Here is a 24,603-nt window from a genome sequence, read left to right as displayed (position 1 = left end):
ATTTATTTATATTTAGCGACTTAGGTGACATTAGTGTTGGCAGTGTGCTGTCGCCATTTTTTGTGTGCTATATATATATATATCTATATATACATATACACATATATATATATATATATATATATATATATATATATATATATATACATATAGTTGATTCTGTAACTGATATAATGAATAATCACATTTTATTACATACATTGAATTATATACATTACTTTAAAGGACAATGCTGCGGCAAAATGCATGTTGGGCCGTCCAGGACATACAACTCTCTCTTTTTGAGTTAGCTGCAAACTGTTACATAGCCAGTGTACTCTCACCATTGATTAGTTAGTCGCGCAGGATTTTAATGTATTTCTCTTTTGTTTACTTAGGTGCTACTCCATTATTAGCTAGGTAGAGGCATTTTCCAATTTGCAATATCGATAGATAGATAGATAGATAGATAGATAGATAGATAGATAGATAGATAGATAGATAGATAGATAGATAGATAGATAGATAGATAGATAGATGATAGATAGATAGATAGATAGATAGATAGATAGATAGATAGATAGATAGATAGATAGATAGATAGATAGATAGATAGATAGATAGATAGATAGATATGAGATAGATAGATAGATAGATAGATAGATAGATAGATAGATAGATAGATAGATAGATAGACAGACAGACAGACAGACAGATAGATAGATAGATAGATAGATAGATAGATAGATAGATAGATAGATAGATAGATAGATAGATAGATAGATAGATAGATAGATATGAGATAGATAGATAGATAGATAGATAGATAGATAGATAGATAGATAGATAGATAGATAGATAGATAGATAGATAGATAGATAGATATGAGATAGATAGATAGATAGATAGATAGATAGATAGATAGATAGATAGATAGATAGATAGATAGATAGATAGATAGATAGATAGATAGATAGATAGATAGATAGATAGATAGATAGATAGATATGAGATAGATAGATAGATAATAGATAAATATGAGATAGATAGATAGATAGATAGATAGATAGATAGATAGATAGATAGATAGATAGATAGATAGATAGATAGATAGATAGATAGATAGATAGATAGATAGATAGATAGATAGATAGATAGATAGATAGATAGATAGATATGAGATAGATAGATAGATAGATAGATAGATAGATAGATAGATAGATAGATAGATAGATAGATAGATAGATAGATAGATAGATAGATGATAGATAGATAGATAGATAGATAGATAGATAGATAGATAGATAGATAATAGCCTTCATAATTTGTACCCTTCATACTTCACTATGTTTGTGTGTTCTAAGCACTTGATTCACCCAGATCATGGTTTTCATGGATTAACAATCAATTTTATATAATTTTAAAGAGAAATTGTGCTCTAATTTGATTATATATTATACTATAAGGGTTGCATGAAATTAGAAAAACACGACTTCTTTCTTCTAGAAACAGCGGCAATCATTCATGGACCGTGTGGTATTGCAGTTCAGCCTCATTGAAAGAGTTTTGTTCAGCTGTAATACCACACACCGCCCATGTACAAGGGTGGTGCTGTTTCTAGAAGAAAGAAGCCATGTTTTTCTAATCTTATACAATCTCTTTGAATTAAAAATCAGTTTATATATAACTTTAATCAGATATATTTGTAAGGTTAGTGAGCTCAGTATGAACTACCATCATTTCCATTTCCATAGAATAAACGTAATGAGAATTTAGAAATGTTCCCGTTTAATGAACTTTTTTACTGACTTTTTAACCTCTTGATTTCTTAGCGCGTATATTACCGGATTCATTGCTGGAGTGATAACGGTGAACAATACGGCCGCTATCTTGTCTTTTTCTATGGAATTCTCGGAGGAAGGACCGAGGTAAGTGCTCATAGCTGTACCATAAAACAGGATGACCACTGTCAGGTGAGAAGAACATGTTGAGAAGGCTTTCGACCTTCCTTGTGATGAGCGTAATTTCATAAGTTTGAGGATTATATAAAAATAGGATATTGTAGTAAGGGAAAAAGTGCTGGTGCTTAGAAAACCAAGTACGTGAGTCAGTAAGATCTCATTGAGGTGGATGTCTACACAGGCCAACTTTATTACCGGTTTCACGTCACAGAAAAAGTGTTTGACCTTGTTTGAGCTGCAGAACGGGAGATACGATGTCATTATTGCGTGAACTAGTGAGGTGGTGAGGCCAATGATCCATGAAGTTAACACCAACTGAATACACACAGTTTTTCGCATTAGGGTACTATATCGTAGTGGGTGGCAGATGGCAACATATCTGTCATAGCCCATGGATGCCAGCAGAATACCTTCTGTACATCCCAAGAAGTGAAAGAAATACATTTGGGCAACACAACCTTGAAGAGTAATAGTGTTCTCCATGAAGAACCCAACCATCATCTTTGGAACTGTGATAGAGGAAAAGCAAATATCCACAAAGGAAAGGTTAGCCAGTAGGAAGTACATTGGGGAGTGGAGAGATACATCCCGGATCACTAGGCACACAATGAGGAGGTTTCCCAAAACATCAAGAATATAAAAGAAAAGGACTAAAATAAAGAGGAGCTTTTGAAGCCAAGGCAGGTCGGTTATACCAATGAGGATGAACACGGTCATTGATGTTCCATTCCACGCTGCCATTACGTACTTCAGTAATGAAATAAAACTAAAATAAAAAAAAATATATCTGTATTAATTACGCCACTTTATTTAAGATTAATAAATAATGTTAAATTTCAACTTTGAATCCTGGTCACGAGATAGATAGATAGATAGATAGATAGATAGATAGATAGATAGATAGATAGATAGATAGATAGATAGATAGATAGATAGATAGATAGATAGATAGATAGATAGATGAGATAGATAGATAGATAGATAGATAGATAGATAGATAGATAGATAGATAGATAGATAGATAGATAGATAGATAGATAGATAGATAGATAGATAGATAGATAGATAGATATGAGATAGATAGATAGATATGAGATAGATAGATAGATAGATAAATAGATAGATAGATAGATAGATAGATAGATAGATAGATAGATAGATAGATAGATAGATAGATAGATAGATGATAGATAGATAGATAGATAGATAGATAGATAGATAGATAGATAGATAGATAGATAGATAGATAGATAGATAGATAGATAGATGAGATAGATAGATATGAGATATGAGAGATAGATAGATAGATAGATAGATAGATAGATAGATAGATAGATAGATAGATAGATAGATAGATAGATAGATAGATAGATAGATAGATAGATAGATAGATAGATAGATGATAGATAGATAGATAGATAGATAGATAGATATGGGATAGATAGATAGATAGATAGATAGATAGATAGATAGATAGATAGATAGATAGATAGATAGATAGATAGATAGATAGATAGATAGATAGATAGATAGATATGAGATAGATAGATAGATAGATAGATAGATAGATAGATAGATAGATAGATAGATAGATAGATAGATAGATAGATAGATAGATATGAGATAGATAGATAGATAGATAGATAGATAGATAGATAGATAGATAGATAGATAGATAGATAGATAGATAGATATGAGATAGATAGATAGATAGATAGATAGATAGATAGATAGATAGATAGATAGATAGATAGATAGATAGATAGATAGATAGATAGATAGATAGATAGATAGATAGATAGATAGATATGAGATAGATAGATAGATAGATAGATAGATAGATAGATAGATAGATAGATAGATAGATAGATAGATAGATAGATAGATAGATAGATAGATAGATAGATAGATGATAGATAGATAGATAGATAGATAGATAGATAGATAGATAGATAGATAGATAGATAGATAGATAGATAGATAGATAGATAGATATGAGATAGATAGATATGAGATAGATAGATAGATAGATAGATAGATAGATAGATAGATAGATAGATAGATAGATAGATAGATAGATAGATAGATAGATAGATAGATAGATATGAGATAGATAGATAGATAGATAGATAGATAGATAGATAGATAGATAGATAGATAGATAGATAGATAGATAGATAGATAGATAGATAGATAGATATGAGATAGATAGATATATATGAGATAGATAGATAGATGATAGATAGAATATTATTAGAACTATTAGATCCATGTAAAAGTACACTGAAATAAAATGAAGACCATGATCTTTCTGTACCTTTAAGAACTGGTTGTATTGAAAAATGTCTCCATACAAATTCAACTTATAGTAAATGTTCCATTTCTCTATTTCCAGAAGATCTGTAATCTGATGCATATGACTAATACAGCACGCCTGTGACATGAAGATATGATGACAGGAGGAACCTCTCTTATTGAACACGGCCACAATCCCCATAACAGCTGTAATATATAGCGATCTATATAACCTGGTGACGCAACTAATAGGAGTCTCTGGGAATATTAATATCTGGGGACTGCACTGCATTCCCTTAAAGGCATACATACCAAAAGAGAAGACGACTTAAAGTTGTGACCTAATAGACTGGGGAAGATTACAATAGTTCATAATACAAAACACAATTCACATCAATAGCAGCATAAAAAATAAAGTCCAATTAAGTTGCATTAATGTTCATCACAATTTCGGAGCAGGGGGCGCAATTGCCAGCTGTGAGTTTTTTAAGACATTAAATAAGGGCTGCAAGCTTTATACCAAAGAACAGTAAAAAACTGATTTTCAATAATTTAATGAACAAAAAAATCCACAGTTCCAATGCCATTTCCTATTGTGGTAAAACTAAGTAGACCCCCTACTCTATGGAGCTAGTATTAGAATGTTTTGAACCAGATTAGGTGCAAATTTTTGGACTATTGATAGACAGGATCTTGGAGGTACCTGCCTTCTGGCTATGTTCACACCATGTTTGGTCTTAAGTTATGCTCGTCAAACATATCCATATCCAAATATATTCAAACATATCCATAGCCTATAATGGAATATTTGTCATAAGAGTGTTGGGTGTACACACTGAAAGTGATATGAACAGAGGCTTATTTGCTCCTCAGATGTTTAGTTTAGTTTGCTCTTTGTTGTTGGTTTTTGGTATCACCATGTCTAGATCCAAGAGCTCACTGAGGCCTTCAGAAAGAGGGTGATAGATGCCTATGAGCCTGGAATGGGAGTTAAAAAGAGCACCAAATAAATGGACCTCAATGATTCCACTGTCCAGAAGATCATCTACAAGTGGAGAAGATTTCGGACAACTGCCGCTAGGATATCCCATGGTGTTCAGCCAGAGAGAGTAGACGCCAAAAGATTTCTCCCAAACTTCATCACAGGACCTACAGGTAGATGTTGCCACAACTGATGTCCAAGTGCACGAGTCTACCATTAGAAAGAGGCTGGACAAATGACTGTATAGCTATTATGCAGTTATATATCGAGTGTGATTACTTACCTATCACAGCTACCATTCTCTGCTCGGCACTCCCCACCACCCTGTGCATATCGGCCAACCACGCCATTTGTCATGGAAACCGATGCTCCCGAAAGACGTCGCTTAGGGGGATGATTGAAAACCCGCATTTCCTGATATTCACTGTCTAAGTGTCTTTGTGCCTTGTCTCTTCCTGTTGACTGTTCTTGACTCGCCATTCCCAGTTCCGGTCTTTACGTTGACTGCTGGCTTCCAATGATGAACCTTGGCTACTTTTGTGACTTCATCACTTTGGCTTTACTGCACATTTTCCTGCCGTTCCTGTAGCGCTATTACCACCAATCAGAGACTATGTGAGGGGTCATGACATGGGGAATACCCTGCACCAAAAGCCACACTTCACCCAGGGGGTACATGGTATAAACAAGGTCTGCCTATATATATATATATATATATATATATATATATATATATATATATATATATATATATATATATACATATATATTATGGTATCATGATGAATTAAAAACATTTGATAGTTAGAAACAGTAAAAAGTCATTAGGGGCATTTCGAACTTAGACATTTAAGACATATCGACAGGAAAGAACATAAAAAAGGGACAAAAAAAACAAAACACAGCTTGTATATTTCCATGAGCTTAGCATAGTCTGAGTTATCACCACTGTGCTGCTCAGCTGTTTCTGTAACTCCCATACAACAGAACGGAGAGAGCCGCGTGCATGCGCAATCTCCTTTCCACTAGTCGCCGCCTGGAATCTACAGGCAATGGCCACCTCACCACGCGAGACGGGGTTCGGATAACCCCAGTTCTCAATATGGGTGTGAGTCCCAGAGCTAAGACCCGTAACTATCAGACATTTATGGCATATCCTGTCGATATGACATAAATGTCTAGGTTGGGAATAATCCTTTAAGGTCACTTGCTTATCATCTTAAGGTCACTTGCTTAGTTTTTTTTCATTAGCTGGCACTGCATCATGAAGGTCCATTGATAAGACTATTCAACGCAGAACCCTGGTGCCAGTTGGAGCTCAAATGCCCCTCTACTACATTGAAAATGATGGTAGGGTGGCCCTGGTACAGGTTTTGAATCACGGCCCTTGAGTTTCAAGTTACTGCTCTCTGTCTGTCAATCTTGCTAGCTTTGAGGTATCTCTTTTTAGGGTTTTTACTAAACTGTTAATTTACATCTATCTATTACTTTAAGGTCACTATCTGTGTGGCACTATTATTTTTTGGGGGGAAATTATAGTTGTGACATCAATATTTCTGTTGATGGATTTTTTTCATTTGCTCCAATATTAAGTACAGTGTCTGGGGGGACTGTGCAACAGAGCAGGTACAGTAATGGGGTGATTGGGGGTAACAGCAGAATGGAAACTTTGTGTAGAGGTTGGGGAAAAGGTGGGGAGGGTGATGAAAAGTGAGGAGTCAAAGATGTCTGACCAGTAAAGTCTGCAGAAATTAGCAATGGCTGTATGGTCTTCATGGAGGTCTGGGCAAGTGTGAATGACTACAATGAGAGAAGATGTCAACAGTAAGTCAAAAGCTTTCCCACCAATGTATGTTAAAAAAAAAATGTGGGGGCACTCATGAAACCTTTTTACTGGGCACACCAATATATGAGAAATGGCCCCACCAGTTGCTTTATTTTTATAGCAGATTTTGTGAGTAATCCTCTTAGATGGAAGTCGTATCCACAAACATGAAATTTCAAGCATTTTTTTCACATATAGTTCTTGATTGTCACACAGATGAATGAAAGAGGTCATGACTGTAAGTAGCTGAGTAAGACTATACAATCTGGACATTGTTACTTTCCCACATTTTATATTAAGACCAGCCTTTGCATTCCAACTATTTTGATAGGGTTTTTGGACATCATGAGCATGTAGGCATGCATGGTAAACAGTGGCGGATCACCATAGTTTAAACGCACACTGCAGTGCAAATTGCGGCAAAAACCACAACAAAATTGCTTTGTGTATGTCCTGGCCTTGGGTTTGTATTAGATAAGGCGGTTAGGTCCAGGGTCTGTATTAGTTTAGGGGGTTAAGTCTGGGGTTTGTACTAGTTTAGGGGGTCCGGTATGGGGGTCTGTATTTAGGGGCCTGGGTCTGTATTTAGGGTGCTTGTTCTGGGGTCTGTATTAGTTTAGGGGGGTCTGGTCTGGGGACTGTAATAGTTTAGAAGGTCTGGGGTCAATGTGTATTCAAGGGTTTGGGGGTCAGAATTTATTAGTCTGAGTTAATGTATGGGTTTGGGGTCTGAATTTGCTTAGGGTTCTGGTCTGCGGTCTGGAATAACTTGGGGATCTGGTCTGGGGTGTCAAACAATTTAGGGGGTTTGGTTTCTAAATTTTTGTGTTGTCATAGAGGCTGAAAAATGGTTGCCGAAGTGAGGGGCAAAGAAAATTCTGCAGTCTAGAGAAGTCGCCATAACGGTCTGTGTGTAGATGGACAAGAAAAGAGAACAACTTCCATCAGAGAAGACGTCACCTGTGAATCACTGGATTTACAGAGAATCTGTCCCCTCTCCTGGCATGTCTTTGTGTAGCCCAGGTCTAATAGACAAATGCGTGTTACCATTCCCATTGTAAGAATTTGTCCCTACACAGTGTGATACTGCCAGTAATGGTTGGAGACTGTCAGTATGTAAGGACACAGCCCTTTGACAAAAGGAATTCTAACATCCATTTGTCAATGCTCGCACAGAAAGGAGGTGTTGACTATAGGCTCGGTGGGGTACCTTAAACTTTTTGTGAATAAATGGTCCCCTTTGGGTCGCTTTCTTGATCCTTGAATCACTGTTCATGGCAAAGTTGCATTTATGTAGTTATGACCTTGATGCCTTTCTTGAAAAATCGAATATTACAAGTTATGAGTACTAGATTCTGGAGATGGGACGTTGATTCAGGGATTTATTCTGATTGCCGTATTTGGAGTCAGGGGGGGATTTTCCCCTAATGAGGCAATTGTCATCCACCTCAAGGGGTTTTGCCTTCCTCTGGATCAACACGGTAGGATTATAGGTTGGATTTGATGGACCTGTGTCTTTTTTCAACCTTATCAACGATGTAACTATGACTGTAACTACTAAGTAGGACATTAAATCTGGTCCCTTCATGACTATGTGAAGACATGCTCATGTACAGAGGCATAAGAGACATGTATAACCTCTGAACATCTAGAACTTTTATTTTTAGTAGGTTCTGTGTGTTAAGACTCTGCATGGGTCAGACTTTTAGCCACAAACCTTTTTTACATTTTTCACAAAACTAACTAATCACTCAGGTTTTATTTGTGCATGTCAGAAGTGTGAAAATTGTTCAAGAACCTTGGCAGTAAAAGGGTTAAACTACCTTTGAGTGCATGTTCCTATCTCCGGACATGCCATAGCTGGGTCATCCAAACCAATCGATAGAATAAAGGTGCTTTAGTACACTTCAGAGCATCATACTCCTCCAACAACCGCCCCAGCACCATGTTCGGTGCGGCTGTCAAACAGCCTGTTAGTGGCCGCACGTTAATGCGGGTAAACCGTTCCTTTATCTGCAAAATACACTTTCTACGGCCGCACGATTTTGCAAGTTACAACACGTTACCCCATGTTCATTCTCTATGGCAGCGCCGGAAAATGCCGAACACTGCACTCGGCTATCTCCGGCGCTCCCATAGAGAATTAATGGAGCAGTAGTGCGCATGAGCATGTAACCGGAATTCCCCTTAACAAGGTATTTGACAGCCACGCCTACATAGTGCCAGCGCGGTTGTTGGCCTCGTTGCGACCTTGTCAGGGCCGATCCGTGTGAGCTTAACCTAATGACTAAAATAATTAAAAACTGTTCCGTTTTCAAAAAAAATTATTAAATTTATTATTGTTTTTGTTTGATGATTATTTTATTAAACTTTATTTCATTCTTTCTATATTTTGTCTCACAAATATACTTTAACATTCTGTATTTTTACTTCCTGTATAATGTAAAGGAATGTATTCTAAAGCATTTCTGTCATCACAAGGGTTAAAAGTTTGGTATTAGAGTTTTTGCCGTAAATCACAGACGCCTCCCCCAGGGTGATTGTATAGCCACCATGATCACATTTCCGGTAATGTCCGGTGCTGTTAAATAGGATCGGTCAGATATTTATGCTGCCCTGTCTCAATTCGGTATGCTGTCACTTATTAGGTAATGTTAAAGGGGTTATGTGGGGACCAAAAGTGAATAGCAGTGTACTCACTGCAGCATATGTGTTAGGAATATCATCAGCCATTACCACCTCCAGCCACAAGAGGCCACTATAACCCACTGAACTTGCCCTTTTCCAAGATGGGCAGTTTTGGTTCCTGTTTCCTGTTTGGGCCTATAAATAGGTACTTCCTGAATATAGCCTTTGCTTGAGTATCTGTTTGCTCTGTTCCTGCTGCCTTGCACTTGCTCCTGTTGGAACATCTACCTGCTTGTATACCGACCCGGCTTCATCTGACGACCTGCTGCATCTGTATAGTTGCTCTTCAGCTAAAAGGACCCAGCTTAATACAACAGTATCGTGACACTCCCTAATATACATCCCAGTCCCCCGCCGCACTGATTCTGAAATTTCCATTGATTTTAAAGCACTACCGGGGGACCGGGAGTCTAGTTGCACAGTCTTCTTTGATGACGATGTACTCTATGTACAAGCAGTAGCAGTAGTGCATCGATTAATTCGAGTACGGTCGGTCACGTGATGAAGAGTCGTATCGTCATCAAACAACGCTGTGCAACTAGACTTCCGGTCCCCCGACAGCCCTATAAAAATCTGTATCTCAGAATAAGCGCAACTGGGGACCGGAATGTATATTAGCGAGTGGACTCACATACTGCAGTGACTACACTGCTAATACTTTTTGGCCCCCACATAAATAATAGTAATAATTGAGTATTTAGAACCTATACTTGCAGCGATTGCCATCGCCGAAACTATACGTCCAAATATATTCATACATTCATGCCTTTCACCCGCCCTCCAGCCACTAAATGATAGTTTTCCCACTATGCGGCTGGAGGGTTGGGGAGGCGGGGGCAGCATGAACAAAATTAATATACCGGGACTCATACTTGCGGTGTTGGTCGTACGCCGCAAGTATAACTTCTAAATCCTCAATAACTGCTTTACAGTGGCTGAGTGACGGAACGCTAAAATCAGACAGGGCAGCGTAAATATCTGACCGATCCGCTTTAGGTTTCAGCTGACAGCACCATACATTTACAGGAAGGGGTTAAAAATAGTTCTTATAAAAATATATATTAATTGCTTGGAATCGACTTTTAATCACTGACTCTGGGAATGCAAATCTGTCCCCATATACCAATTCCCTCAGTGATTTCTATTGTACATAGGGAGTTCTTATCATGTATATACTGTATATACTGTATATATAGCTTGGTGTATTTCTATATTCAGACCATCATTTACAGATATGCTGAACACTGTCACACACTTGGGTAAGAGTAGAATTAAAGCTGTTAATTCTTGATCCATCCTATTGTCAGAGGGTTTTTAGTCTTTACAGGCAGACATTTATAATATGTATAGTCTCAAGTGATCGGGGTGGAAATGGCAATGATTTGAGTTGGTGTGAGTAGTGTATGTGTTTTCAATTTTTTTTTTTATTTGCATTTTATTTGATATATTTTACCTATTTTTCTGTGTGTATATATATATATATATATATATATATATATATATATGTATATAAATTTTATATACATATATATATATATATATATTTATTTGCACAAAATATGTCCCCTAAGAGGTCGTAAAAGACCTCTGGGGGGACATGCACAATTTATACATATATTATTTTTTATTTTGCCGGTTTCCACTGTAACTTGGGCATCCATAGAAGATCCAGTTACAGTCAAAAACCAACCCCCGTGGTGACATCAGTCTTTGACATTGCTTATCTGGGTCTGCTAAAACCCGGCAGCTCTGCCATGCTGAGGGACTCTCGGTGATCAGGTGATCGCTGGATCAAATAGGCAATGTCATTCTTCTGTGTGTCAGTATAGAAAATCTTTAAATGAAAAATGTTTATAACTTTATCTAACCGTTATACTGAGCTGGTCCACAGAGTTATAGTGCCAATACTGTGCCTCAGAAATATATACTGTGCCAAAAATTGTTATAGTACCACAAACACTGGACCACAAAGATATAGTGTTCCCCAGAGAGTTACAATGCCACCAATAATTTGCCCAGAAATACAAACTGTGCCATAGAGTGTTATAGTGCCATTACTACTATGTCCAAGAGATATACTATGGCACACAAATGCCCCTAGAGATGCCCACATGAACCCAAAGTTAATTCTGGCCCCAGGGTTTCCACAAGATTTTGGAGTGTGTCTGTGGTGTGCCAAACTTTTTCCACAAAGTTGGAAGCATACAGTTGTATAAAATGTCTTGGTATGCTGTAGTGTTACCATTACCCATCACTGGAAATAAGGGGCATAACCCAGAAATTAGACCCAGACTATTATCCCTATTTTATAATAGGCATTATGCATTCTGGTAGGTAGAGTTCTCCTGGCATTTGCCAAACCCAGGTTGATTCATCCGACTGCCAGATAGTTAGATGTAATTCATCACTCCTCCAGACAGTTTCCGGTGCTCTACAGTTTAGTGACGATGTGCTTTACACGACTCTAGCAGCCGCTTGGCATTGTGCATGGTGATCTTAGACTTGTGTGCAGCGACCATGGAAAACCCATTTTATGAAGCTCTGGGCACACAGTTTTTGTGCTGATGTCACTTCCAGGGGCACTTTGGATCTCTTTGGTGAGTGACACAACAGAGGATAGGTGATTTTTATAAGCCACACACTTCAGCACTCAGTTACTCTTCCATTACACAATTATAGCACTTACAGGGGACCGGGGCAGATCTAGCAGACCACAAATTTTACACACAAACTTGCTGCAGGTGGCATAAAATGACAGTGACAAACCCAGACTTCAAAATAAATTTAGACACCAGACCCCCACATTTACTTACCATTCCTTGCTGCAGCCCTCTTCTTACCTGGGCGTTGGCGCAGAGAAAGTCCTCATGCCTCCTGGCATCAAGATGTGAAGTGAAGAGGACCTGAAGAGAGGTGAAGAGGACCTGTCCAGAGGAGCAAGGAATGGTAAGTAAAAACCACTCCCCAAATGCTGAACAATAAAACAGGGAACCAGGCTTCCTTGCCCTGCTGTAAATCAGGCAGTTTGAAGCAAAATCTGTCCGGAACACCATTGCACGGACGTACTTGGATTTTACAAAGTGAACACCCCTTCAGTTTTAGGTGTCGGATTCACCGAAATCTGGAACAGCTATCTCTAGTATAAAGGCACAAATATAAAAAAAAAAATGTAAGTGAATGAAATACTTTTACATAATTAAGATAATTTCAAGACCTTTATTCTTAAAATCATACAGCAAACTCGCTTAGCTACACTGTTTCCGCAAACTCCGATAGAAGTGAATGGGGGTTACGGAAAATAATATGTCAAATTCATGTGTCCTTACTTGATTATTATTATCATTATTATTATTATTATTATTAATAATATTACCCCTATTATTTATTTTAAAGCGCTATTAATTCCTGAGTGCTGTCCATATGAAAAAGGGTTATAGTACATAACATGAGACAATAAAAATCACAAGAACAATTGTCAAGAATTACAGACTGGAACAGATGGAAAGAGGATGCTGCCCACGAGGAGTTACAATCTACAAGATTTGAAGAATCAATAGTAATAAATAAATTTTTTGCAGTTGAAATGATGGAACCTTTGAACAGGACATCAGTATCTGACTTCATCCTCGTCGGACTCACGGACTTGCCCTGGCTTCAGAAGCTCCTGTTTATTTTTGTTCTCTTCTTCTACCAGCTTGATATTATGGGTAATGTCGTCATCATCATTTTGGCCACCAGAGAGCCTTCCCTTCATTCCCCGATGTACTTTTTCTTGGCCAATCTTTCATTTCTGGACATCTGCTTTTCTTCTGTGACAGTACCAAAAATGATGGTCGGGTTCTGGGTAGAGAATGTGATCTCCATTAAAGCCTGCATTGTACAGTTATATTTCTTCTACTCATTGGGTTTTTCAGAAGGGGTCCTATGACACAGTATAATGCCTCCATAGCTGCGACATAGTATAATGCCCCATAGCTGCGACACAGTATAATTCCCCATAGCTGACACAGTATAATGCCCCATAGCTGACACAGTATAATGATCCTATAGCTGCGACACAGTATAATGCACCATAGCTGCGACACAGTATAATGCCTCCATAGCTGCGACATAGTATAATGTCCATAGCTGCGACACAGTATAATGCCTCCATAGCTGCGACACAGTATAATGCCCATAGCTGCGACACAGTATAATGCCTCCATAGCTGCGACACAGTATAATGCCCCCATAGCTGCGACACAGTATAATGCCCCTATAGCTGTGACACAGTATAATGCCCCTATAGCTGCGACACAGTATAATGCCCCTATAGCTGCGACACAGTATAATGCCCCTATAGCTGCGACACAGTATAATGCCCCATAGCTGACACAGTATAATTCCCCATAGCTGACACAGTCTAATGCCCCTATAGCTGCGACACAGTATAATGCCCCTATAGCTGCGACACAGTATAATGCCCCATAGCTGACACAGTATAATTCCCCATAGCTGACACAGTCTAATGCCCCATAGAGGTGACACAGTATAATGCCCCATAGCTGACACAGTATAATGCCCCATAGCTGACACAGTATAATGCCCCATAGCTGACACAGTATAATGCCCCATAGAAGACACAGCATAATGCCCCATAGGAGACACAGCATAATGCCCCATAGCTGACACAGTATAATGCCCCATAGAGGTGACACAGTATAATGCCCCATAGCTGACACAGCATAATGCCCCATAGCTGACACAGTATAATGCCCCATAGCTGACACAGCATAATGCCCCATAGCTGACACAGCATAATGCCCCATAGCTGACACAGTATAATGCCCCATAGCTGACACAGCATAATGCCCCATAGCTGACACAGCATAATGCCCCATAGCTGACACAGTATAATGCCCCATAGCTGACACAGTATAATGCCCCATAGCTGACACAGCATAATGCCCCATAGCTGACACAGTATAATGCCCCATAGAAGACACAGCATAATGCCCCATAGCTGACACAGTATAATGCCCCATAGAGGTGACACAGTATAATGCCCCATAGCTTACACAGTATAATGCCCCATAGCTGACACAGTATAATGCCCCATAGAAGACACAGCATAATGCCCCATAGAAGACACAGCATAATGCCCCATAGAGGTGACACAGTATAATGCCCCATAGCTGACACAGCATAATGCCCCATATGTACGTACCTAATAAAAAAGAAAACATAATTACTTACCTATCCCGGTTCCCACGACGGTGGGGGATGCGATGCTTCTCCTCCTCTGCACTGTGCTGTGAGTGACTCCGTGCAGACAGGCGTGATGACGTCACTACATCGCGCCTGCCTGCACCGAGCCGCTCACGACAGAGTGAATGCTGGAGCGAGGCTCCAGCATTCAACCCAACTGAATCTGCGTCCTGCGGATGCAGATTCAGTTGGAAGCGGGCAGCGCGGTTCGGCCGCGATGGGCGGTTCGGGCCGCGATGGGCCACCTGGCAGCCTCGGCCCCCGATGTGCCCCCTGGCAGCCTCGGGCCCCGGGCGACCGCTCGAAACGCCCATATTATAATCCGCCATTGTGAGGCTGTCATCTGCGGCCCGTGGGACACAGAGCCGCTTGTATCGGCTCTGCTCTGGTACTCAGAGCGAAGTCCCAAGCAGAGCACTAGCATAGGCTCTGCTCCGGGACTCTCTGGAATTCCCTGACATCGCGTGTCCATATATGGACAGTTTTTGTCAGGGTCTTCCCCAGAGCAGAGTCCCGGGCAGAGCGCTAGCATAGGCTCTGCTCCGGGACTCTGTGGAATCCCCTGACATCGCTGTCCATGAATGGACACGCAATGTCTGGGGCTTCCCCAGAGCCAGAGTCCCAGGCAGAACGCTAGTATAGGTTGTGCTCCGTGACTCTCTGGAATCCCCTGACATCGCTGTCCACATATGGACAGCGATGTCTAGGGCTTCCCCAGAACTGGACAGCGATGTCAGGAGCACAGCTGGAGTCCTAGTAGGAGTGCTAGTAGCGCTCTGCCCAGGACTCCAGCTCTGGGGTTGCCCCTGACATCTCTATCCATATATGAACAGTGATGTCAGGAGAAGAGCTGGAATCCCAGGCAGGGTGCTTGAAGCGACTCTGCTCCGGGACTCCAGCTCTGGGCAATCCCATGACATCACTGTCCATATATGGACACTGATGTCAGTTGCTTCCCCAGAGTTCCAGAGCAGAGCCTATACCAGTGCTCCGCTCTGGGACACCGGCTCTGGGGTTGTCCCTGACATCACATTCCGGTCCAGGAGGATCCCATGATGTCACTGTGTATGAACAGTGACATCAGGGGCTCCTCCAGCAGAGGAATCCCTGGCCAAAGCATCGGCAATGCTCTGGCTGGGGATTTCACTCCTAGAGGGAGCCCCAATGGAGCTATCTACTTGGGGTGTCTGTGGTACTATCTACAAGGGGTGTGTGGCATTATCTACAGAGGGCACTGTGGCATTATCTACAGAGGGCACTGTGGCATTATCTATAGAGGGCACTGTGGCATTATCTACAGAGAGCAATGTGGCATTATCTACAGAGGGCACTGTGACATTATCTACAGAGGACACTGTGACAGCATCCACAGAGGTCACTGTGACAGCATCTACAGAGGGCACTGTGACAGCATCTACATACTGGGCACTGTGGCAGTATCTACAGAACGCACTGTGGCAGTATCTATAGAGGGCTCTGTGGCACGATCTAAAAAGGGGCTGCCTAATTTTGACATTTGTGTGTCTGCCAAACGCTGCCAACTGACCTGCCGGACTACATTTAGCGACACTTAAACTGTAAAAGTGGATTGTTGAAATAAGCACGTGGAGAAATCTCGTAAATTTCCGGTAAGTTTAAACCTAGCGCTATTATTATAGTAATGTGGTATTATAGTAATATAGTGTTATAGTAGTTCAAATAACTAATTAATTAACAATAATTTTGTAATATATCAAATTTTAAAGTAATGCGGCCCATCAACTTCACATTTTTTCTATATGTGGCCCACTTACCCGGCCGAGTTTGAAACCCCTGTCTTAGGGTATGTTCACACGGCCTATTTTCGGCCGTTTTTCGGCCCGTAAACTCCCAGAAAACGGCCGAAAAATCGGAAGCACAATGCCTCCAAACATCTGCCCATTGATTGCAATGGGAAAAACGGTGTTCTGTTCCGACGGGCCGTTTTTTTATGACTAAAAAAACGGCCGCGAAAGAGAATTGCAGGACACTTCTTGGGAAGTTGTTGGACCTGTTTTTCATAGACTCTATTGGAAAAAGCTCCAAAAATGGCAGTAAAAAACGCCGCGAAAATCGCGAGTGGCACAAAAAACTTCTGAAAATCAGGAGCTGTTTCCCCTTAGGGTCAGTTCACACGTTGCGTAAATGCTGTGGTTTTTACGCAAAGGAATTTGTTTTGTGGAAAATACGCAGCAAATACTGTAGCAGCAAAGTGGATAAACAAAACAAATCTCATCCACACGCTTCGTAAAAAATGAGCGGAAAAAACGCTCAGAAATTGACCTGCAATACGGAATTTTATTCCGCATCATGTCAATTCTATTTGCATAAACGCTGCTTATTTGTTGTGGGATTTCCCCATTGAATTCAATGGTAGAACGCAACTCAGATTTTTTTTTTAAAAACTCATACTTACCCAGAAGTCTGTGTTCCTCCCTCCAGTGCGGCCTCCTTGGATGACGTTTCATCCCATGTGACCGCTGCAGCCAATCACAGGCTGTAGTGGCGGTCATATGGGATGAAACATTATCCCAGGAGGCCAGCCTGGATGACGTCAAAGGGCCGGCCTCCAGGGATGACGCTTCATCCCATGTGACTGTCACCCCAGGAGGCTAGCCTGCTGGCTACGTAAGTATGAAACTTTTTTTTTTTATGTGTCGTTTTCAGCAGCGGACATTACTGGCGAAAAACTGCATCAACCGTTTGGTGTGCTTTTTCGCCCGGAATTCCCTGCGGCAGATACTCTACGTGCTTTTACGCAGCGTATCCGCCCTGTGTGAACACAGTCTTATGGAAACAATGTTGCTAGCAATGTTATGGGGACACTGTAGCCGACAATGTTATGGAGTGACTGGCTGGAACTGTTGGGAGGCATGAGTTCAGTTTTTTCTATACTTAAAAAATCTGTAAATATCAAAGACTTTAAAAACTTAAGTCAATTTAAACAATCATGCAGAAATGTACAAATGCAAACAAAAATATAATAAAACACTGTGCTGTTAGAACATTTTTTTTTTATTTTGTTATATAATGTGATGTTTATGGTGCTGCAGATGACAAAATAAAAATGTGAAATTATGATGTGTTTCCGTTCCAGACCAGGCTATTTTCCCTGTTTGTGACCAGGCACAGTTTTGCTTCTCTTATTACATGCAGGTTTGAAAGCTATAAAGTTTTTTTCCCATTTGGTTCTTAAAATAATTTTTGCATCTTTTTTCCGTGGCACATTGGGCTTTATCTTTATGGCATTTTTATTTTAATAGGTTTTTTTATGTTTGTTTTTTTTAAATGGTGTTATCAGGGCAAAACATAAATAAAAAAGTTTCTGTTTTTCACATTTTTTTCTATTTAGTCCAGGCCATTTGTTTTTCCAGCCATAACTTTTTTCTTTTTTTGTTGACGTAGCCATTTAAGGGCTTGTTTGTTGTGGGATGAGCTGTATTGAGTTGTTTGATGGTTTATTTTTATTTTTTGTGCAATGAGTTGTATCATTTTGGGCTACATATAGTATGACTTTTTGGTTAATTTTTATAGGCGAAATGCCGAAAAAAAAAGTTGTACACTAATTATGAATATTTTTTTATGTAATTATTTTTTAACATTTCTTCCATAAGAAAGCATTTTGTTACGGGAATAAAAGTGGGTTTTTGTTTTTTTCTTTGGCTTTTTTTTCTATAAACTTGATTAAACTTTATTTTACTTGTTTTTTTACTCACTCCATTGGACTTGACCATCACCTGATCGCTTCTAAAAAAACATTGCAAAACTCCTGTATTGCAATATATAATACTTGTCAGTGTTAAGGTATGTGCACACGATAACGTCAATTACGGCTGAAATTACGGAGCTGTTTTCAGGAGAAAACAGCTCCTGAATTTCAGACGTAATTGCTCGTACTCGTGTTTTGCGAGGCGTCCATTACGGACGTAATTTGGAGCTGTTCTTTATTGAAGTCAATGAAAAACGGCTCAAATTACGTCCCAAGAAGTGTCCTGCACTTCTTTGACGAGGCTGTTATTTTACGCGCCGTCTTTTGACAGCGGCACAGTACATCGGCAAACCCATTGAAATGAATGGGCAGATGTTTGCCGACGTATTGGAGCCGTTTTTTCAGACGTAATTCGAGGCGTAAAACGCCTCCATTACGTCTGAAAATAGGTCGTGTGAACCCAGCCTTACACTGACATGCAGCCTATTAGGCTGTCGTACATGAGAGATCTGAATGCCATTATTAGGCCCCCAGCTGCCATGGCAACCCATCGGCACCCCACCATCACGTCTACGAAGTTAAACGGCCGGGATTGGTGTTATCTTCAATCCTGTCCATTAGAGTTGAGTATTGCCTGCATAACACAGCCACCGCCCGCAGCTATTCTGTGCCGTAAGGGTATGTTCACACGCCCTATTTACAGATGTAATTCGGGCGTTTTACACCTCGAATTACGTCCAAAAATATGGCTCCAAGCCGGCTGCAAACATCTGCCCATTGAATTCAATGGGTTTTACGATGTTCTGTGCAAAAAAAACGCCCGCGTCAAAGAAGTGCATGTCACTTCTTGGGACGTAATTGGAGCTGTTTCTCATTGACTCCATTGATAAACAGCTCCAATTACGTCCGTAATGGACGCCGCGAAAAAGGCGAGTATGAGCAATTACGTCTGAAATTCAGGAGCTGTTTTCGCCTGAAAACAGCTCCGTAATTTCAGGCGTAATTGACGTTGTCGTGTGAACATACCCTAATAGTACGGCAGTTCATGGGAACGACCCACTCACAGCAACATACTATTATGGAGCAGGATGGGAAAGAGTTAATAGCACATGGAGCCACTAAAAAACATTTTGAAATTGTGCCTCTCTTTCCGTTACAGTCATTCACATATAGGGAATGCACAGTTTTAGGTTGTTAGTGTTGAGCTATAGGGGGATATTTTAACATTACATTAATTTTTTTATTGCCAATTAACCCTATAAATGGGGGTGATATATTTATCTAGTTACAGGGGGAAATACAGATGTTTATTCCTTGTTACCTTTTCTCGTACTTAAGCATATCCTGAGACGCGGCGCAAGATGACCAACTTGGAAAAAAACACGATTTCACGATACTCAAGATGTCTATGCTATGTATGTCTATGTATGGCCACCTAGTGGTTGTGATGTGAGTTGCAGTCTATTAAGGATTTTGCTAGCATGTCGCGATATTGTATTGAAATGGTTTCATGAGAAATTGAAGACCTTAACCGAATTTATGCAAAGGTAAAGGTGGACACTTCTGTACGGCCTCCTGACATGTTAAGACCCAGCAGCTCTTGCAGCTATCAGGTGTTCCTGTGGGGTGATCAGCAACCAGTTAACAAACAAGTACATGAGGTAAACAATTCTACATTTGACAATATTTTAAAAACACTATATGCATTATTTCCAAAATGACATAAAAACTTGAATCATATTGTAAATAGTTTATTTTATTGATGTTCTCCTGATTTGAGTTACTAATTTTCCCCATTCATATACATAGCTGCTTTCAAAATGCTGTTGGTTGCCCTTGGAAACAGACATTGGTTTAGTGCCACCCTGTTGTCAGACATGTGACCAAACAAGTTACCTCTAACTGTGCAAGGGTGCATTCTTATACTGCGGCAGACACATGCGGACGGAACCACGCAAACATGCGGTGGCCAATAGCTGTGCAATTCTGCAGCCATTATCAGTGTTACTGGGAAATCATGCACGCATTAGGCACCGCATTTGGGCGCAGTTCTGCCCACAGTGTGAGCGTGCACCCTAAATGTCATCGAAGCTCCCACTGCACTGCTCACTGGTAACAGCAAACTAGCAGAATCCTGAATCTAGCTTTGAATGGAAAAGGATTTAAAAAAAAACATCAGGTCACGCATAAGCGGCACAAGATAAGCAAAGCAAAGTGCATATGAAAAGGGGTTGTTTACAGCAGACGACCCCTTTAAATATTCCAGTTTGTGAAACTTGTCTTAATCTGACACATGTATGTAAATATGAGGATTTATGGAAAGTTATTTCATTTTTCTTACTCTGTTTATAAAATATACGCATACAGAATTTCAGTATTTTCTCAAAAAGCCCAAAAGAAAGTCGTCATTTCTTGTAGCAGCTGCTGGAGCGGCATTTTTGTGCCACCAAAGTGACATATTTTAGGCCACTAGGTTATGTAAAGTAGAAACAAAAGAAGCATTTATTGGAGATTCAGGTTGAGTCCAAAACCCAGAATAAGGTCCTAGTTTGCCAGGGAGTTATGGATGGGCTCTGGCTCCATCCATATAGTCCATGTTTTCAGCTATCTGATGAGTCTCATTATCTGCTAGCTGTGAAGGCTCCTTTAAGAAAGGTGTGATATACTAACACAGGGCTCCTGCCTGGAGTAGTCAGGTATTGCTGAGCTGTAGGCCTTTCACCCTGATAACTAGAGAAGCTAAATGTTTATTTAGAGGCTGGGCGGCCTAGGGTTTATTTTACACTTTGTTCTAAAACTGCTTTGCCGTGTGTGACGATAATAAAGCCGATTGCGGACAGTTTTAAACCTAATCCACTGCGTTGGAGTAAGATTTTCGAGTGTGCAGACCATCTAACCCTGGAGATGGCAATCCCGGGTGCTGACTTGCCGAAATCTTCACACAACCCAGAGGTACAAAATCCTATGGTTTCCTTGACTAAAGTGTTGTCCCATCTGGACAATTTCCTTGTCTAACTGAGAACCCACTGATTGCTGCAGTTCCAGCATCTGAAACCTCCGGCGATCAGCTGTTACCAGGCTGCTGCACAGTTCTCCTGCAGTGGCCACTGCAGGAGATATATGGTATTACATGGTGCCCATTCTAATGAAGGGGAAAACTTTAAATACATGTCTGCACTGAGTGCTTTAGATTCGGAGATGCTAATCGCAGCAGTTTTCCACTCTACCTAATGGAGAGGGTCCCAAATAAGGAACACCCCTTTATGATGCCCTTAATCTTTAATGGTGTATATGGACGGTGGTTATCCTAACAGTACAAACAATTTAATGCTTAAAAGATTTGGTTTCTTGATGAGATAGTTATAAAGTCAACTTCTGAGTTCTGCAATGCCAGAAAGTATAGGGGTCCTGAACATCAAAAAAATTATTCAGCTACAGTTCAATATGGCACATGTAGGGTTTGCCCATCTACTTTTTGTGAAAGGTATGAAGACACTAGTCTAGAACAATTCTGAAAGGATTTGATCTATTAATAAGCTTTCTGACTGAATTCCTAACTTCTTTATTTCGCAATGTATAAATGATTGGGTTTAACGTTGGGGTAATAACTGTAAACAATATGGCGGCAACCCTGTCTTTTTCAAGGGAATTTTCAGAAGCAGGTCCAAGGTAAGTGCACATCGCTGTCCCATAAAACAAGATGACAATGGTCAAGTGGGAGGAACATGTTGAGAATATTTTGGACCTTCTGTTTGATGACCTTATCTTCAAGACGTGAGTAATAATATAAATGTAGGACAATATAGTGAGCGAAAAGGTGGTTGTGCTAAGAAAGCCACTGACCGTGGCCAAGGTGACCTCATTCACATGAATGTCTTTACATGCCAGCTTTATTACCGGCTTCACATCACAAAAAAAGTGCTTGATTCTTTTAGTATCACAAAATGGGAGCTGGGATGTCATAACAGCATGAATTAATGAAGTAGTGAGACCTGTGAACCATGATGCTAAAACCAGTTGGATGCAAGTTGACCTCCCCATTATGCTTATATATCGTAGTGGGTGGCAGATAGCAACATATCGGTCATAACCCATGGCAGCCAGGAGGACACCTTCTGTGCACCCTAAAAAGTGGAAGAAATACATTTGCGTGATACAGCCTTTGACAGTAATGGTGTTTTCCATGAGGAATCCAACCATCATTTTTGGAACTGTCACTGAAGAAAATAGCATATCCAAAAAGGAAAGGTTGCCAAGAAGAAAATACATTGGAGATTGTAGAGTAGGATCTCTGATCACCAAGGAAACTATGGTGAGATTACCAAAAATGTCAAGAAGGAAGAAAGAGAAGACAAAAACAAAGAGGAATTTCCGGAGCCATGGCTGGCTGGTGATTCCCATTAGGATAAACTCATTGAGTAATGTTGTATTAAACTCTTCCATAATCTCATTAAAGATGAAACTGGATATAGAAGAATGGAAATTAACATGAATAGTATATTAAAGGAACAGTCCAGGAAAAATGAATACTAATCAAGGGGTGGTGCATGACTACTATGTTCAGTGTTATTCGACCTCTGAGTTGTGCACCTCCCTCTCGGATCCTGCTCTAGACATAAGACAGTGTATCAGTTTTTCCGGGCTTGTTCCTTTATAGCAACATGTTATGTATCATTTTGGGTTAGCATATCCAGTTTACACTTTTCAAAAACTACCACTATGGTGGTAAGTATCAGTGTTTAAACTTAAAAAGGTCCAAAAATATCCTCTGATTATGTTCATAATATAACAATATAGGCATCAAAGCTTCATTTTTTTCATACAGAGCTCCAAATTCCCTGCTTCACTCCTCAAAGACAAAGAATTCTGGCTACGTTAACCCATGTCGTTATAGTACGTGGCAGTGAGTGGGTCGTTTCCACAAACCACCGTACTATTACATAATGAAGATGGTACGGGCACAGCAGCAGTGCCCACGCCATCACCAGTGGGTGCTGTATGTAATGTACAGCTGACATCACGCTGTAGCTGCGGGGATCGGAGAAAACACCCGGCCTTTTAGCCTTTTCAGATGCAGTCAAATGCAACCTCTGTTATCTCCCTGTCCCACCAATGGGTTGTCATGACAAATGGGTACCTAACAAAGGCAGGGCCAAATAGGTTTTAATTCTATCATTGCACACACAGGACATATCATATAAGGTCTAATAGAATATGTGTCAATCATCTCAAAATAAATAGGCCCTAGTGGTGGATTTTCTCCAAAGTCAGTTCCAAATAGGGTTGTCTTCTTCAGGACCTTTGTGGACCTGTTGTTTCAGGGGCTTAGTTTTGTGTCAGAGTCTGGGCCCACGAGAGGATACCTCGGTGGGCCAGTCCAACCCTGCCCATGTTAGCCATTTGAGCATTGTGCTATTTGAGGAAATTAATGAGGCCATATTGCCCATCGAACATTTATTTTTTTGCACACTAGTTCACATAAGTATTCCCAGATAGTAAGAGATACGGGCTAAACGTTAAAGGAAAACCCCAAGCAAAATGAATACACTACACTGTCTTATGTCTAGTGCAGGGCCTTAGGGAATGGTGGTCCTTTAACGCTTTCCATGTTTTTGTGTAACATGGCAAGTAATACACCCAACCTGGGCTGAGAAGGAGTTATTTGCTTAGCACACATTTATATTCTACATATATATAACATTCCTTTTTCTAGATGTAAAGGCCACTCAGTATAAATATTGTTAGAGATCCTGTTATAAGCTGGCCAGATTTCTGTCATTGGGGGAAACAAGGATCTGACAGTATGGTGTTTTATCTATTCTGTCCATTGATTGCCCTGGAAATAAGCAACTGAAGCGTCTCATAGACACTTTTCTCCCCTCCATTCAAAAAATGCTCA

The 24,603-nt window shown here is 40.1% G+C and overlaps 2 protein-coding genes across 2 annotated transcripts; both read right to left on the bottom strand.

Moving 5' to 3' along the window:
• Positions 1-1,751: 1,751 nt before the first annotated feature.
• On the bottom strand, positions 1,752-2,681 carry LOC142665072 (olfactory receptor 12D1-like). Its single transcript, XM_075844614.1, has one exon. It carries the CDS (start codon positions 2,679-2,681, stop codon positions 1,752-1,754), a length of 930 nt encoding a protein of 309 aa, XP_075700729.1.
• A 19,518-nt stretch (positions 2,682-22,199) lies between these two features.
• Positions 22,200-23,147, bottom strand: LOC142665071 (olfactory receptor 12D1-like). The gene has a single exon (XM_075844613.1). The coding sequence runs from the start codon at positions 23,145-23,147 to the stop codon at positions 22,200-22,202; it is 948 nt and encodes a 315-aa protein (XP_075700728.1).
• Positions 23,148-24,603: the final 1,456 nt, after the last annotated feature.

Source organism: Rhinoderma darwinii, chromosome 12 (assembly GCF_050947455.1).
Source record: "Rhinoderma darwinii isolate aRhiDar2 chromosome 12, aRhiDar2.hap1, whole genome shotgun sequence".
Lineage (NCBI taxonomy): Eukaryota > Metazoa > Chordata > Amphibia > Anura > Rhinodermatidae > Rhinoderma > Rhinoderma darwinii.
Note: the sequence above shows the minus strand (reverse complement) of the source record. Positions and strands in the feature narration are given on the sequence as shown.